Below are 16,233 nucleotides of genomic sequence, written 5' to 3'. Positions count from 1 at the left end.
CTCTAAAATAACCCTAATTTATAAGACAGTTCTTATTTGATCAATGGTGGTCAGACCCATCTATGTAAAGCTAGCCACAATAAGGACTAGCCACAATAGTGAACTTTGTGGTTAGCCTTCAAAATAAAAGTGTCATGCTAAACAGGTTTGAAATGTTATGTAAAATCAACAAAAGACAAACATTTGTTATTTTAACAAATCTGTTGAAATCACACTGGATGTATTAGACTTTAGAATTGCGTTGGGGACATACCTATTTCACTGTACAGCCTTACCCCTTGTCATTGATCCACAATCCACAGGTATCAGTCTACTCAGTGACACCCAGAGAACATTAGTTTCGTAGCTCTTACTGTGGGACTCTAAAACTGTAAATTGAGCTACATTTGTTGTCATCCTATGTGAATTGAACACTATTCCAGAGGAAAAACAATACTGCGTGGATGTTTTGGAGTCTGAAAACTCTGAGGACATTGGGAAAAAATATCTTGGGTATTGAGTAGACTGTTACCCCATTTCATTGATCCCCAATCCTTAGGTAAAGCTGTACAGTGCCATATGAATGTCAATGCACACAATATGCTGACTGGGGAGGTGATTTCACACAGTCACAGTCCTGCGATAAGAGCTACAATGCTAGTATTTGTGTAAACTCTTTACGGTGTGTTCTGTAGGTGTCACCGAGTAAACTGATACCCCATTTCATTGCTTCACATTCCAACCATGTTTGACATTATCTAGTCTGAATATGGCATGATTCCACTAATTGTAACCTTCTGCATAACTTTCAAGAGGTACTTTTTGAAGGCAAACAGCAAATTCCAATATTGTGCCTAATCGTTATTGTGGCTAGCTTGACAACAGATAACCCGGTCCGGGTCGAGCCTCATGAAGCTAGCTGGCTGCTTATAACGTTAGCTTTGGGCAACAGGGTTTAGTAGCTGACTAGCTTTGTGTTCTTGTGTTTTCACTGTCCTAACATAATCTAACTTTATGCTTTCGCCGTAAAGCCTTTTTGAAACTTTGAATTATGACATTTTGTTGATTTGAATTTGGCGCTCTGATTTTTCACTGGCTGTTGAATAGTGTGAACCGTGGGTTGGACGGTAGCGTATCACGTAGCCCAACCGCTGTGACAGATTGAAGTTCAACAGGCGAACAACAAGTGGCTACCTTGCTAATACCAGAAGTTGCGGTCCAGCACAACATTCTACAATTCACTTCTCAGGGCTACGTGATACGCTACCGTCCCACCCACGGTTCACACTATTCAACAGCCAGTGAAAAATCAGAGCGCCAAATTCAAATCAACAAAATGTCATAATTCAAAGTTCTCAAACATACGACTATTTTACACCATTTTAAAGATGCACTTCTCCTTAATGTAACCACGTTGTCCGATTTCAAAAAGGCTTTACGGCGAAAGCATAAAGTTAGATTATGTTAGGACAGTGAAAACACAAGAAAAACCACAGCCATTTTCCAAGCAGGAGAGGAGTCACAAAAACCGTAAATTCAGCTAACATTATGCACTAACCTTTTGACGATCTTCATCAGATGACACTCCTAGGACTCAATGTTAGACAATACATGTATGTTTTGTTCGATAAAGTTCATATTTATATCCAAAAACAGCATTTTACATTGGCGCGTGATGTTCAGAAAATATTTTGCCTCCAATACTGCCGGTGAATCAGCACAACAATTTACAAAAATACTCATCATAAACGTTGATAAAATATTAAACTGTTATTCAAAGAATTATAGATGAACATCTCCTTTATGCAACCGCTGTGACAGATTTCAAAAAAGCTTCACGGGGAAAGCACACTGCAATAATCTGAGTACGGCGCTCAGAAAAAGACATCAAGCAATACAGATACCCGCCATTTTGGAGTCATCTAAATCATAAATAGCATTAGAAATATTCACTTACCTTTGATCTTCATCAGAAGGCACTTCCAGAAATCCCAGGTCCACAATAAATGTTGTTTTGTTCGATAAAGTCCATAATTTATGTCCAAATACCTCCTTGTTGTTTGCGCGTTCAGTAAGCTACTCCAAATGTAGGAAGCGTGCCGAAAATTTCACGACAAAAAGTTATATTTACGTTCGTTGAAACATGTCAAACGTTGTAAAGCATCAATCTTTAGGGCCTTTTTAACGTAAAACTTCAGTAATATTCCAACCGGACGATTCCAATGTCTTGACAAACGTTATGGAACACATGAACGCGCATAATTGAGGCCATGTCATTCTCTCGGTCATCAAACTCCAGGAGGTCTTGTTCGCTCTCTGTTGACTGCAAAAGCCTGAAACACGTTCTAAAGACTGTTGACATCTAGTGGAAGCCTTAGGAAGTGCAAATTAAACCCTAAGTCACTGTATACTGAATAGGCCCAGTCTTGAAAAACTACAATCCACTTCCTGGTTGGATTTTTTTCTCAGGTTTTTGCCTGCCATATGAGTTCTTTTATACTCACAGACATCGTTCAAACAGTTTTAGAAACTTCAGACTGTTTTCTATTCAAATCTACTAATATGCATATCCTACGTTCTGAGCCCGAGTAGTAGGCAGTTTAATTTGGGCACCTCATTCATCCAAACTACTCAATACTGCCCCCGGGCCCAGAAAGGTTAAACTGTGTAAAGTAGTGTTTTTTGACATGTATCTTTTTTTGACACGCAAAGACCCAAACTGCATTCCATAGTATACAGCTGTTCTTAGTAACGTTAGTAGCCTAGAGTTGATCAGACTGAAAAATTGTCTCGTTTTCATCCCATACAGCATGTCAGATCTCTAATGTTTAGGTGAAGCCTAAGCTGCTTCCCCATTTATGTAATGACTTTTTGCTTGTGTCTGTCTGGAGTGATTATGTGTTATCATCTTTGCTAAATAAATACCGGAGGAAAGTGGAAAGCTTACTTGAGCGAGTGAAAAACATTATCTGCATCAACCTCTCTCTTTTTAATCTAACGTTTAATGAATGATGCGATGGAAGCTATCAAATCATTCTGAATTGATTTCGACATCCCAGAAAATGTGCAATTACCTCTGCAACCTCCTTGTAGTTGTCCTTGTTAGGGAAACTTTCCCTCTCGTCATGTCCTCTAAAAGCCAGTTCTTGCAAAAACGCAGTGGTGTTGACAAGCCACTTGAAAACATACCTGTTTCAAATCAGATTGTATTGGTCAAATACACAGGGTTAGCAGATGTCAATGCGAATGTAGCGAAAACATTTTTATTTTTTTATTTTCTCATAGTGTTGCACAGTTTGAATACACAGACCTTCGCCATGATCGCTGCCGCTTTTTCCCCAGAAGGTTGAATCTGATGTGGACATTAATATGCTCCCTGCTTTTGTTTTGCCGTTTTAGCTGAACGACCGATGTTCTTCAGGTCACAGGTCACTTCAGGTCCTTTCGCCCATGGCTCAGACTTTCCAAAAACCAGGCAAGGTCGGCAATACAGGTGGCTTGATGAAAGGCTAACCAGCTAACATATGTTTGATACCAATTTGTATTGAATGCCCTCACTTTTTCATTCTTCTTCATGAAACTGATCTCAGGCAGAGGTCGACCCTTGGTTTTAATTCGCACCTTTTCCGTGTACCCCAGTGAATGAATGGGGTAAATGCCAACAACATTTTCGGTAGCGTTGGCGGTGAAAACTGCACACTCGAGCTGGTAGCTAGCTTGCTACTGCTACTTGCCACGGAAGTTAGCAAGGCAAATTGAAATAGATTGCACTAACTGGACACTACAATAAAGTTCTAAAACCAAGAAAACCATTTATAATCTACCTCTTTCGTCTCATGTAATTTGAAAAAACTAATTTGAATTGAATAATATCCAAGAAATGCTCAGCTATCACTTTTCAATCTCTATCCAATATTGCTCTGCGAAACAACCCCAATACAACACACTAGGTTAATTCTCTGATCCTAATCCTATGATTGGATGGACAACATGTCAGTGCATACTGCAAAAGCTTTGATTTGTTGGAAGTCCTCCGGAAATGGTCATAATGACCATGTTAGCCAATGGAAGGGGGTGAGGCCTACAAGGTTTTATATTGAAGTCAATGTACCCAGAGGAGGACAAGAAGCTAGCTGTCCTTGGCTACACCATTGTGCTACCCCAGAGAGTGCTGTTGAAGTTACTGTAAACCTTCATTGCAAAACAACAGTGTGTTTTAATCAATTATTTTGTGGCGTATGAATGTATTTAGTATAGTTTTATCTAAAAAGTATAACTTTTAGTGTTTCACTATTAAAAACAAATGACATTTCACTGAGGAGGATGGTCCTCCCCTTCCTCCACTGGTGTGCATGTGTCTCTTGCGCTCTTTTTCTCTGTCTCGTGACTGTATTACTTAGCAGTTGCAATTACTGCTAAAGTAATAGCAGAATTATTAAACAATGATGAGGACGTAAAGAAACAATGCCTAAAAAAATCTCTCCCTCTCTGTCCCCTCTTTCCCTTCTCTTTTCTCTTTCACTATGGATCCCTTTTCTCTCACCCTCTCATACAGGTACTTTGTGCTGGATCCAGAGCTGGGACAGCTGCGGTACTTTGTACATGAACAGGGCAAGAGCCAGAAGCCCAGGGGCTCCCTGCCTCTGATTGGTGCATCGGTTGTCCAGAGTGATGAGGCACCACACATGTTTATCGTCAACTCATTCAATGGCGAGCTTTACAAGCTCAGAGGTACGCAGACACTTATTGCCAATCATTCAACTTCCACAAATTAAACGGTTATAATATGAAGTATTTATTTTACATGCTGCCTATTCAGAGATTGGGCATACAGGGAGATTGCTTGGGGACATTGGGATGATTGCATTGCTTTCTGGGGGTTTGCAGTTACGTCATAGAGTGATACCACTTGAGCAGCTTAAATTGTGCAACTGCCGAAAAACATCCCTTTGTTTGGGAAAAGCACATCATGAAATTGAACCTGTAATGTTATAACTTAGCTTCATAAACATTTCATGAGTTGCATTACGAACTTTCATTTCCCACATTTGACATGAGTTTGTCAGAAGTAGGACTGGGACGATACCAGTACCGCAATGTTTTTTTCCATGGCAAAAATGAAAACACGAAGCAGACCAAGCTTTTTGGTCCTTTAAAAACCTGCTGGATATCAAATATTGTGTGCTGTAGCTTGAACAAAAAAAAAAGTTGACTCTGGATGACAAAATAATGATGTTTGTTTCCAACCTTAGGGCTGTTTTCCTAAAGAAGTTAAAACCGCTTTGTGTTTTGTTTCCTTGGCACGATACTAACGAGTATCGCGGTTCTGGCATCGTCCCGGCTCTAGTCCGATGCTTGTATCCACTGATTCAGCGAGAGTCTACCTGTCGCTCTGCTTTAGTCTCTGGAATGTCCCCATACATTCCCCATGGGAGGTATCAGAATAACTTGCCCTAGATCTGTGGATGATGTAGTGATCCATCTATTGAGCTCAGAGCAAGTGATAGTCCCACAGAGAATAAGTCATTGTAGTAAATCAATGCAGGAGTACAGGGATCCACTGTCTACAATGCAGATATGGAATTAGATACAGCTTAAATGAAAGAAGGTTAAATGACAGTCCTTATCAAAGAAGCTAGTTGGGTGCATGTTCTATTGCTTGGAAGGTCAGAACACTATACTTAGTGGCTTACAAATCGTTCTTTTCATTGGGATGGGGGCATTTTATTTCAAACTTCAGTTTGCCAGAGTTAAACCAAATGATGGGGACCAATACCCACACCCCTTGAGTGTAGCAGCTTTTCATGAGTTGACTAAGATTAGTAGGTGCAGTTTAAATCACACACAGGTTGCCATGGAAACCCCAGGCCTCTATGGGGACGGGAGAAGATCAAGGTTCAGCCAGGAACAAGTTTCCTATTCAACGACCTTCGGCGAGTCTGCAACAACAGACCCCTCTTTTAGTATCGCCTTACGGGTGATTTGTACAGCCCAGATGTGAATGTGTCCTTTCTTTCCATGATGTGGATGCACTTGAATTCCCTTTCACAAATTTGTCAAGTGCCAAGTCACTGAGAAGGTTCATATTTCTACAAGCCAATAATCTCCCTCCAGGTGTCCTTGGTCGAACATTTTAAGTTGAATTTAAGAATGTTGTATTGAAGCCATGGGGAATTATGTGAGATCTGATACAGGCGCCAAAGCGCAGGCTCTGTCTTCATCTGTTATCCAACCAAGGGAGCATAGGGTAATTCGTTTTAGTCTTAAGAGAGAGGGAGCATTCTGTTTCGAGCTTCGCCCAGAGCCATGCTCATTGCTCCTGAGAGTATGACATAAAAAGGGGGGAAAGCATGAATTGAATCATGTTTGAATGATCAAATGTAAAATGAAAGCTGTTGATCACATGATGCCATCAATAAGACAATACGGGTGTTTATAAGGGTCAAGTCGTTCTCACTGCTTTTCAAGGGGGCTAATTGAGATGCCTGACTGCATATCATACATTATTGTGAAGTAGCATAATGCTTTATAGAGTCTTTGGTAATAATGGCAACAAAATAAAACCTGTAGGTTCAATCCCACTGCAGAATCAGACAAAGATAAAATATTTTAAAAGAAATGGAACATTAAAAAACATTGAATATTGCCTAGAACAAATTCAATCTCACCTATAATAAGTATCCATATTACATCTACAGTTGAAGTCGGAAGTTTACATACACCTTAGCCAACTACATTTAAGCTCAGTTTTTCACAATTTCTGACATTTAATCCTAGTAAAAAATCCCTGTCTTAGGTCAGTTAGGATCACCACTTTATTTTAAGAAATGTCAGAATAATAGTAGGGAGAATTATTTATTTCAGCTTTTATTTCTTTTATCACATTCCCAGTGGTCAGAAGTGTACATACACTCAATTAGTATTTGGTAGCATCGCCTTTACATTGTTTAACCTGGGTCAAACGTTTTGGGTAGCCTTCCACAAGCTTCCCACAATAAGTTGAGTGAATTTTGGCCCATTCCTCCTGACAGAGCTGGTGTAACTGAGTCAGGTTTGTAGGCCCCCTTGCTCGCACACGCTTTTTCAGTTCTGCCCACAAATTTTCTATAGGATTGAGATGGCCACTCCAAAACCTTGACTTTGTTGTCCTTAAGCCATTTTGCCACAACTTTGGAAGAATGCTTGGGGTCATTGTCCATTTGGAAGACCCATTTGTGACTTCCTGACTGATGTCTTGAGATGTTGCTTCAATATATCCACATACTTTTCCTTCCTCATGTAGCTATCTATTTTGTGAAGTGCACCAGTCCCTCCTGCAGCAAAGCACCCCGACAACATGATGCTGCCACCCCCGTGCTTAACGGTTGGGATGGTGTTCTTCGTCTTGCAAGCGTCCCCCTTTTTCCTCCAAACATAACGATGGTCATTATGGTCTAACAGTTCTATTTTTGTTTCATCAGACCAGAGGACATTTCTCCAAAAAGTACGATCTTTGTCCATTTCCGTGTACCAGTTTTGTGCTCTTCCCGTGCACCAGTTCTGGAGGTCTACTACACCGGCCACTAGGCGTCCCATTCCCCCTGATTTAGTAATTGTATACATGTGCCCTCTGTTCACCATTGTCTGGTCGGTTATTGTTTACATGTCCGTTGGTCTTGTGAGTACCTGTGCTTTGTTGTTTCGGCTTTCGTTCTCCGTGTATTGTGTACTCATTATTACGGGCCTCATCCTGTGTAATTATTATAGGTTTAACCTTGCTCTTTTGTTTTGCGTTGCATCCCTGTGTTTGTTTTGATCTTTGTCCCCGTGCCTTTCATGGCATGTTGTATTTTTTGGTGGAGTATTAAAACCCCCTATTACGTATTCCTGCGCTTGTCTCCAATCATACAACGTGGCAGCCGAGAGTACTTAGCACCTCTGAACCGAGTGCCAGCCGTAATTTGCGAACCTAGTGCGCACCAATTTTACATGTAAAATCAAGCGAAAATGTTGGCAGTCAGACATCTACAGCGGGTGGTCCCTAAAACAGTGTGCTGAACGATCGGTAGACGAACGCTAGATCCACATTCGGTGTGATGTGTGCCTTTTTAATAGGGCTTTGGGCCACCATGAGCCAGAACAGCTTAAATGCGCCTTAGCATAGATTCTGAAACGTCCATGAGAAATTCAATCATTTGATGTTTTGTTGATGGTGGTTGAAAACGTTGTCTCAGGCGTCGCTCTAGAATCTCCCGTACGTGTTCAATTGGGTTGAGATCTGCTGACAAAGGCTGCATTTACACATGCAGCCTAATTCTGATATTTTTTCCATTAATTGGTCCTTTGATCAATCGCATCAGATCGGTCAAAAGACCAATTAGTCAAAAAAAGATCAGAATTGGGCTGCCTGTGTAAACGCAGCCTGAGAGCACACACACACACACACACACACACACACATCCTTTAAACCCCCTATGCTCCTTTGAGACCCCTATTTCAAATCACTGAGATCTCTTCATCTAGCCATGGTAGCCAAAATAATGGGCAACTGGGCATTTTTATACATGACCGTAAGCATGTTGGGATATTACTTGCTTAATTAACTCAGGAACCACACCTACGTGGAAGCGCTTTCTTTCAATATACTTTGTATCCCTCATTTACTCAAGTGTTTTCTTTATTTTGGCAGTTACCTGTAGATCAAAACACTTGGGCGACTTGTTGGAATCATTGAAATAGAAGCAAAGTGGAAAGCAGCATCGTTCTTTTTTGGAACAATTTGTTTACTGCATTTGACTGAACAGAACAGCTTTTGTCTTAATAGAACAACTTCTAGTGAATCTAACAGTGAGGAGGAACTGCGCTGCTTGATTGAGAGGGGGTGGAACTTGATGTGTTTGGGAAGCAGCCACAAGAGGTGAGGGAATGAGATGACAAACAGTAAACTAGAAAAACGGATGTTTCACGTGGCATAGTGGTGTTTTAATGTGTGTGATTATGGATCTCTTGCAGTATGGATATTGTGCATGTCAATATTGCGATTTCGATGTGAATTTGATGAATTGTGCGGCCCTACTACATACATTACATTTTTGCGAGCGGCCACTGCGTAGAATAAGCCCCAGGCTTTACAATGTTCTTCCCAGCAACTGCAATAATCCCTACCTTCCCATAGTAGTCACGTTTAACTTAACTTCCATCACTATCAGTTACGAAGTACATATTCAGAGCGCTGCCCTGTCATATTATCTCTTCACCTTAATCAGATCCCCCTACGAGTTCCCGCGAGAGTATGACCGTATTATTATAGCCAACAACATCCATTCAATCATTGTAATTAGCAGCAGTGTAATTACATGGGTCACGGTGTAATACTTGAATGGCAATGGATAGACATTAGTGCTCTCTTGAGAGTCTACATTGAAGCGCATGTTGACCTTATTGAAATGCAGAGATATTGTTATTTAAAAAGGGATGTGTAGAGCATTGTTGAGTAGTACCAGTTGCTCATTGTAAATGGGTAGGACTGTGTTTTGCTGCTTGTTCTCATTTTCCAAAACAAGCGTGGCTTATTCATCAACTGAATGGAACTGCCAGCCTTCCAACTCCAAACCAGGGACCTTTTTTTTAACTCAACACCGGCTTTGAATTTTTCATTAGCGTTGGCCTCCTTATAGGTTACCTTTTTAGAATGAGCACAAGAACGACCTGGTCTTCGCTAAGTAATGATTAGTGTGCAAATAGCTCATGTTAGAGACTTAGCGTCCTTTTCATCATTCAAAACAGGTACCCTGCCAGATCCACCTCCTGTTCATTACAGATAGCTAATTATGAACAATCACGGCATAGCCTGTGTAAATCAAGACCCGAAATTGCTGATCTAAATGCGTTGCAGACTCTAAACTGAGACGTTTTGAAAGGAAAAGATATGTTTATGGTGTAGAAGGAATCAATGGGGGGGGGGGGGGTCTTAACAGACTGTCAGTGCAGGTGTTTCATTAGGAATAGCCTGCATGAACAGAGCCTTCTCTTGAGAGCAGAGGAGCTATTCGCTGGAGAAGGTACTGTTTTAAGTTTCACATTGATATTCGTCTGTGTGTGTGTGTGTGTCTCTGAATCTGTCCTAGTGTCCTTCTCGTGCCTCTTCACTCAAGCGACATTCCGGGTGCTTGAAAAACAGTGAAGGCCTTAAGTGATTGACAGACACTCATGTCACTGCTCAAATTGAGGCAATTATCACTCACATGAATAGATTTAACATTCAGCACTTCACCATTCATGATCAACCTGCCCGTTGTTTCAGTTAGTCACTACCAGGGACTCCAGGAGACCAGACATTGCTGCTATATTCGGTTACGTTGCTAATGAAATGTTTTTGTTTTCTCCATGGATGGGGACTTGAGACTTTGGTACGTAACATTCAATTGTATCTCACAGAATAGGTTGAGATGCTCAATTACTCTTGAACTAAAGTTTTACCAGTCAGTCAGAATGATCAGCCCAATTGGTCTAGATAGTCTAGACCAGTGGTTCCCAGAATTTTTATAGTCCCGTACACCTTCAAACATTCAACCTCCAGCCGCGTACCTCCTTTTGCACTAGGGTCAGCGCACTCTAACAATGTTGTTTTTTTGCCATCATTGTAAGCCTGCCACACACATACATTTATTAAACATAATGAGTGTGAGTTTTTGTCACAACCTGGCTCGTGGGAAGTAACAAAGCTCTTATAGGACCACGGCACAAATAATAATATAATAATAATCAATAATTTTGCACTTTATTTAGCCATCTTATATGTAAAACCTTATTTGTTCATCAAAAATGGTGAATAACTCACCACAGGTTAATGAGAAGGGTGTGCTTGAAAGGATGCACATACCTCTGCAATGTTGGGTTGTATTGGAGAGAGTCTCAGTCTTAAATCGTTTTCCACACACAGTCTGTGCCTGTATTTAGTTTTCATGCTAGTGAGGGCCGAGAATCCACTCTCACATAGGTACGTGGTTGCAAAGGGCATCAGTGTCTTAACAGCACGATTTGCCAAGGCAGGATACTCTGAGCACAGCCCAATCCAGAAATCTGACAGTGGCTTCTGATTTAAATGGAATTTTCAAAGAACCGCTTGTTGCAATTTTGATGAGGCTCTCTTGTTCAGATATCAGTAAGTGGACTGGAGGCAGGGCATGAAAGGGATAACGAATCCAGTTGTTTGTGTCATCCATTTCGGGAAAGTACCTGCGTAATTGCGCACCCAACTCACTCAGGTGTTTCGCTATATCACATTTGACATTGTTCGTAAGTTTGAGTTCATTTGCACACAAAAAATCATACAATGATGGAAAGACCTGTGTGTTGTCCTTGTTAATGCAGACAGAGAAGAGCTTCTCTTAATCATAGCCTCAATTTTGTTCCGCACATCGAAAATAGTTGCGGAGAGTCCCTGTAATCCTAGATTCAGATCATTCAGGCGAGAAAAAACATCACCCAGATAGGCCAGTCGTGTGAGAAACTCGTCATCATGCAAGCGGTCAGACAAGTGAAAATTATGGTCAGTAAAGAAAACTTTAAGCTCATGTCAACACTTTGCCCCTTGATAACCAGCGCCCATATCATTGCATAGTGCAGAAGATACACGAGAGTTCAGGGGCCTTGCTTTAACAAAGTTAAGCATTTTCACTGTAGTGTCCAAAACATCTTTCAGGCATTCCCTTGGCAGCAAGAGCCTCTCGTGGATGCTGCAGTGTACCCAAGTGGCGTCGGGAGCAACTGCTTGCACCGCATTACCACTCCACTATGTCTCCCTTTCATGGCTTTTGCGCCATCAGTACCAACACATCTTGACCACAGAAGTCCATTTGTCACAAAGCTGTCCAGTACTTTAAAAATATCCTCTCCTGTTGTCCTGGTTTCCAGTGGTTTGCAGAAGAGGATGTCTTCCTTAATTGACCCCCCATAAACGTAACGGACATATACCAGGAGCTGTGCCAGGCCTGCCACGTCTGTTGACTCATCCAGCTGTAACACATGGAATTATCTGGCTTGTATGCCATGTCACTGATGTGTCGTGAAACAGTGTTGTTATTAATGAAGGCATAGGGAGTTGTTGGCGCCGACAGAGAGTGTCGCCTCGCTTCGCATTCCTCGCTCACCCTGCTGATCATAATTACATACAGGAACTTTAGTCCTTTTGTTCACCTGACCTAGAGTTCCTTACAATCAAATGCCGCCTGCATTATCTACCAAGAGAATTATCTTCGATTATAATCACAGCCGTGTATATCCCCCCCAAGCAGACACCTCGACGGCACTGAAAGAACTTCATTGGACTCTATGTAAACTGGAAACCACATCCTGAGGCTGCATTTATTGTAGCTGGGGATTTTAACAAGGCTAGTCTGAAAACGAGGCTCCCTAAATTTGATCAGCATATCGAATGTGCAACCCGGGCTGGCAGCATTCTGGATCATTGCTACTCTAACTTCCTCGACGCATATAAACCCCTCCCTCGCCCTCCTTTCGGCAAATCTGACCACGACTCCATTTTGTTGCTCCCAGTCTATAGACAGAAACTAAAACAGGGAATGCCTGAGCTCAGGGTCTGGTCAACGCTGGTCCAACTAATCTGAATCCACGCTTCAAAATTGCTTCGATCACGTGGTCTGGGATATGTTCCAGATAGCCTCAGACAACAACATTGATGTATACGCTGATTCGGTGAGCGAGTTTATTAGCAAGTGCATCAGTGATGTACACGCGGTGACTATTAAAACCTTCCCCAACCAGAAACTGTGGATTTATGGTAGCATCACAGCAAAACTGAAAGCGCAAACCACCGCTTTTAATCATGGCAAGGCGGCCGGAAACATGACCGAATACAAACAGTGTAGCTATTCCATCCGCAAGGCAATCAAACAAGTTAAGCGTCAGTATAGAGACAAAGTAGAGTCGCAATACAACGGCTCAGACACAAGACGTATGTGGCAGGCTCTACAGTCAATCACGGATTACAAAAAGAAAACCATCCCTGTCGCGGACATCGACGTCTTGCTCCCAGACAAATTAAACAACTTCTTTGCTCACTTTGAGGACAATACAGTGCCACCGACACGGCCCACTACCAAAACCTGCGGGCTCTCCTTCACCGCAGCCACCGTGAGTAAAACATTTAAACGTGTTAACCCTCGCAAGGCTGCCGGCCCAGACGGCATCCCTAGCCGCGTCCTCAGAGCATGCGCAGACCAGCTGGGCGGTGTGTTTACGGACATATTCAATCAATCAATATCCCAGTCTGCTGTTCCCACATGCTTCAAGAGGGCCACCATTGTTCCTGTTCCCAAGAAAGCTAAGGTAACTGAGCTAAATGACTATCGCCCCATAGCACTCACTTCCGTCCTCATGAAGTGCTTTGAGAGACTAGTCAAGGATCATATCACCTCCACTCTACCTGACACCCTAGACCCACTCCAATTTGCTTACCGCCCCAATAGGTCCACAGACGACGCAATCACACTGCACACTGCCCTAACCCATCTGGACAAGAGGAATGCCTATGTAAAAATGCAGTTCATCGATTACAGCTCAGCATTTAACACCGTAGTACCCTCAACTTGTCATTAAGCTCGAGACACTGGGTCTCGATCCCGCCCTGTGCAACTGGGTCCTGGACTTCCTGACGGGCAGCCCCCAGGGGGTGAGGGTAGTAAACAACATCTCCACCCTGCTGATCCTCAACACTGGGGCCCCACAAGGGTGCGTTCTCAGCCCTCTCCTGTACTCCCTGTTCACCCATGACTGCGTGGCCATGCACGCCTCCAACTCAATCATCACGTTTGCAGACGACACAACAGTAGTAGGCCTGATTACCAACAATGACGAGACGGCCTACAGGGAGGAGGTGAGGGCCCTCGGAGTGTGGTGTCAGGAAAATAACCTCACACTCATTGTTAAGTTCATGTTTTAAGTATCCCTATATTTCTGTTATTACGGGGCTATCACTCAGTCAAGAGTGCGCCTGCGCAGGACGTCTGTTCGTTGATGGACCTAGCCGAGAGTGCAATGGCTACCTTGTAGTGTGTTCATATGGTATAGTAAACTTTCTTAAACTGGAACCTTGTCGTTGTGTCATTTCGAGTTAACATTGGTAGCAGAGGATGGCTAATAACTACAATGTGCCACCTCGCTTCGACGAGAAGAGGTCGTACGAAAGTTGGAAAAATGAACTTGGAATCTGGACACGGGTTACTAATCTGGACGTGAAAAAGCAAGCACTTGCGGTGGTATTATCGGTCGAGGGAAGAGCGAGAGATACAGCACTGGAAATATCCGTTGAGGATTTGAACAATGATGATGGTATGGGAACTTTGATCAGAGCACTGGATTCTGTATTTCTTAAAGAAGTGAAAGACTGTGCCTGCGAGGCATATTCAAACTTTGACAGTGTTACGAGAGATATTTCGGTTGCAATGACGGACTACATCATTGATTTCGAACAGAGGTACAATAGGATGCGCAAGTACGACATGGTTCTCCCGGATGCAGTGTTAGCTTTCAAGTTGCTAGATACTGCCTGTCTAGATGGTAGGGAGAAACAGTTGGCTTTGACTGCTTGTACTGTACTGACTTTTGCATCAATGAAGTTGGTACTAAAAATAATTTTTGGTGAAAAGACGTTTGTCACGCCAATAACAGATGGAATGCAAGTGAGTAAAGCAGCATATTACACTGAGCAGCAGAGAAAAGGCAATGTTCTCAAGACAACCAGAAGAGGGCGCCATTTCCCGGCACAAATCCACTGGACAAATATGGAAGGAGATCAGAATGTGCTATTTGTCAAAGCACTTACCATTGGGTTAAAGACTGTCCTCATAAAAATGAACAAGTTAAACTAACAGAGGAAAATGTAAACACAGATATAGAGCAGTGTAACATTACACTGTTTTCAAATGAATCTGCTTCTGATACTGAGATTTTTATAGTTGAATCCTTAGGATCTGCTGTGATTGATACTGCATGTACACGGACAGTGTGTGTGGTTCAAAATGGCTTGATAGCTATGTCAGTGAACTAAATATGAAAGAAGTACAAAATATGATTGACATACCAAGCAACAGAGCTTTCAAATTTGGAGATGGGAGAATTGTCCATTCTACCAAGCGAGTTAAGATACCAGCAAAAATTGGTCAGACTAAGTGTCACATTGAAACAGAGGTGGTCCCTACAGATATCCCCTTACTATTAAGCAAAGCTTCCCTCAAAAAGGCAGGGGCTGTACTAGACATAAAAAATGACAAACCAGTGACTCTTGAACTTACTACCTCAGGCCACTATTGTGTAAACATTTTAGACAAAGACATCACACAGAGTCCATGCAAAAATGAGATTCTGACGGACACAGAGCACATGGAGATTCTGACAGTCACAGAGAACATGAACACAAAAGAAAAACACAAAGTATTGTTAAAGCTTCACAAACAGTTTGGACATGCTACAGTTGACAGACTTCAGAAGTTACTCAGCAGTTCAGGGAATAATGATGAGAGTATTTCCATTCTACAGCAGATAGTTAACAGTTGTGAGACATGTCAAAAATACAGTAAACCTAAGCCCAAACCAGCTGTTGGTTTGCCACTAGCTTCCAAATACAATGAAACAGTGGCTGTAGATCTACATAAGTTGGCACCAAGTGTGTGGTACCTTCAAATAATCGACCACTTCACACGCTTCAGCGCTGGAAGCATTGTGAATACAAAGAAACCCAGTGACATCGTCAAGCACTTAATTAATTCCTGGGTAAGTGTGCATGGCCCGCCCCAGAAATTGTACAGTGACAATGGAGGAGAATGAAATAATAATGAAATAAGAGAAATGGCAGAGAAATTCAACATGGAAGTAAAGACAACTGCTGCATACAGTCCATAGAGCAATGGACTTCTGGAGAGACATAATCAAACACTCACAGAGATCATGCTGAAAGTGAAGCAAGACAATGGATGTGACTGGAACACAGCCCTAGATTGGGCTTTGATGGCAAAAAACTCAATGCACAATGTTCATGGTTACAGCCCATACCAACTAGTGTTCGGGCAGAACCCTAACCTTCCCTCTGTACTGGTTGACAAGCCACCAGCACTAGAAGGGGCCAGTGTGAGTGCATGGGTCTGACAGCACCTTTCAGCACTACATGCAGCGAGAAAAGCGTTCACTGAAGCAGAGTGCTCAGAAAGAATTTGCAGGGCTCTGCGTAAACAGCTACGACCCACCGATGAGAAGTAT

At 42.3% G+C, this 16,233-nt stretch overlaps 1 protein-coding gene across 2 annotated transcripts in view; it reads left to right on the top strand.

Moving 5' to 3' along the window:
* Nucleotides 1-16,233, top strand: part of LOC106588203 (oxysterol-binding protein-related protein 10) — a 156,453-nt gene that overhangs the window by 26,627 nt on the left and 113,593 nt on the right. For both annotated transcript variants that reach the window (XM_014176964.2, XM_014176963.2), the window contains exon 2: nt 4,535-4,710. In XM_014176964.2, the coding sequence (XP_014032439.1) occupies nt 4,535-4,710 (176 nt within the window). The remainder of the gene's footprint in view (nt 1-4,534; nt 4,711-16,233) is intronic.

This window comes from Salmo salar, chromosome ssa27 (genome assembly GCF_905237065.1).
Source record: "Salmo salar chromosome ssa27, Ssal_v3.1, whole genome shotgun sequence".
Taxonomy (NCBI): domain Eukaryota; kingdom Metazoa; phylum Chordata; class Actinopteri; order Salmoniformes; family Salmonidae; genus Salmo; species Salmo salar.
Note: the sequence above shows the minus strand (reverse complement) of the source record. Positions and strands in the feature narration are given on the sequence as shown.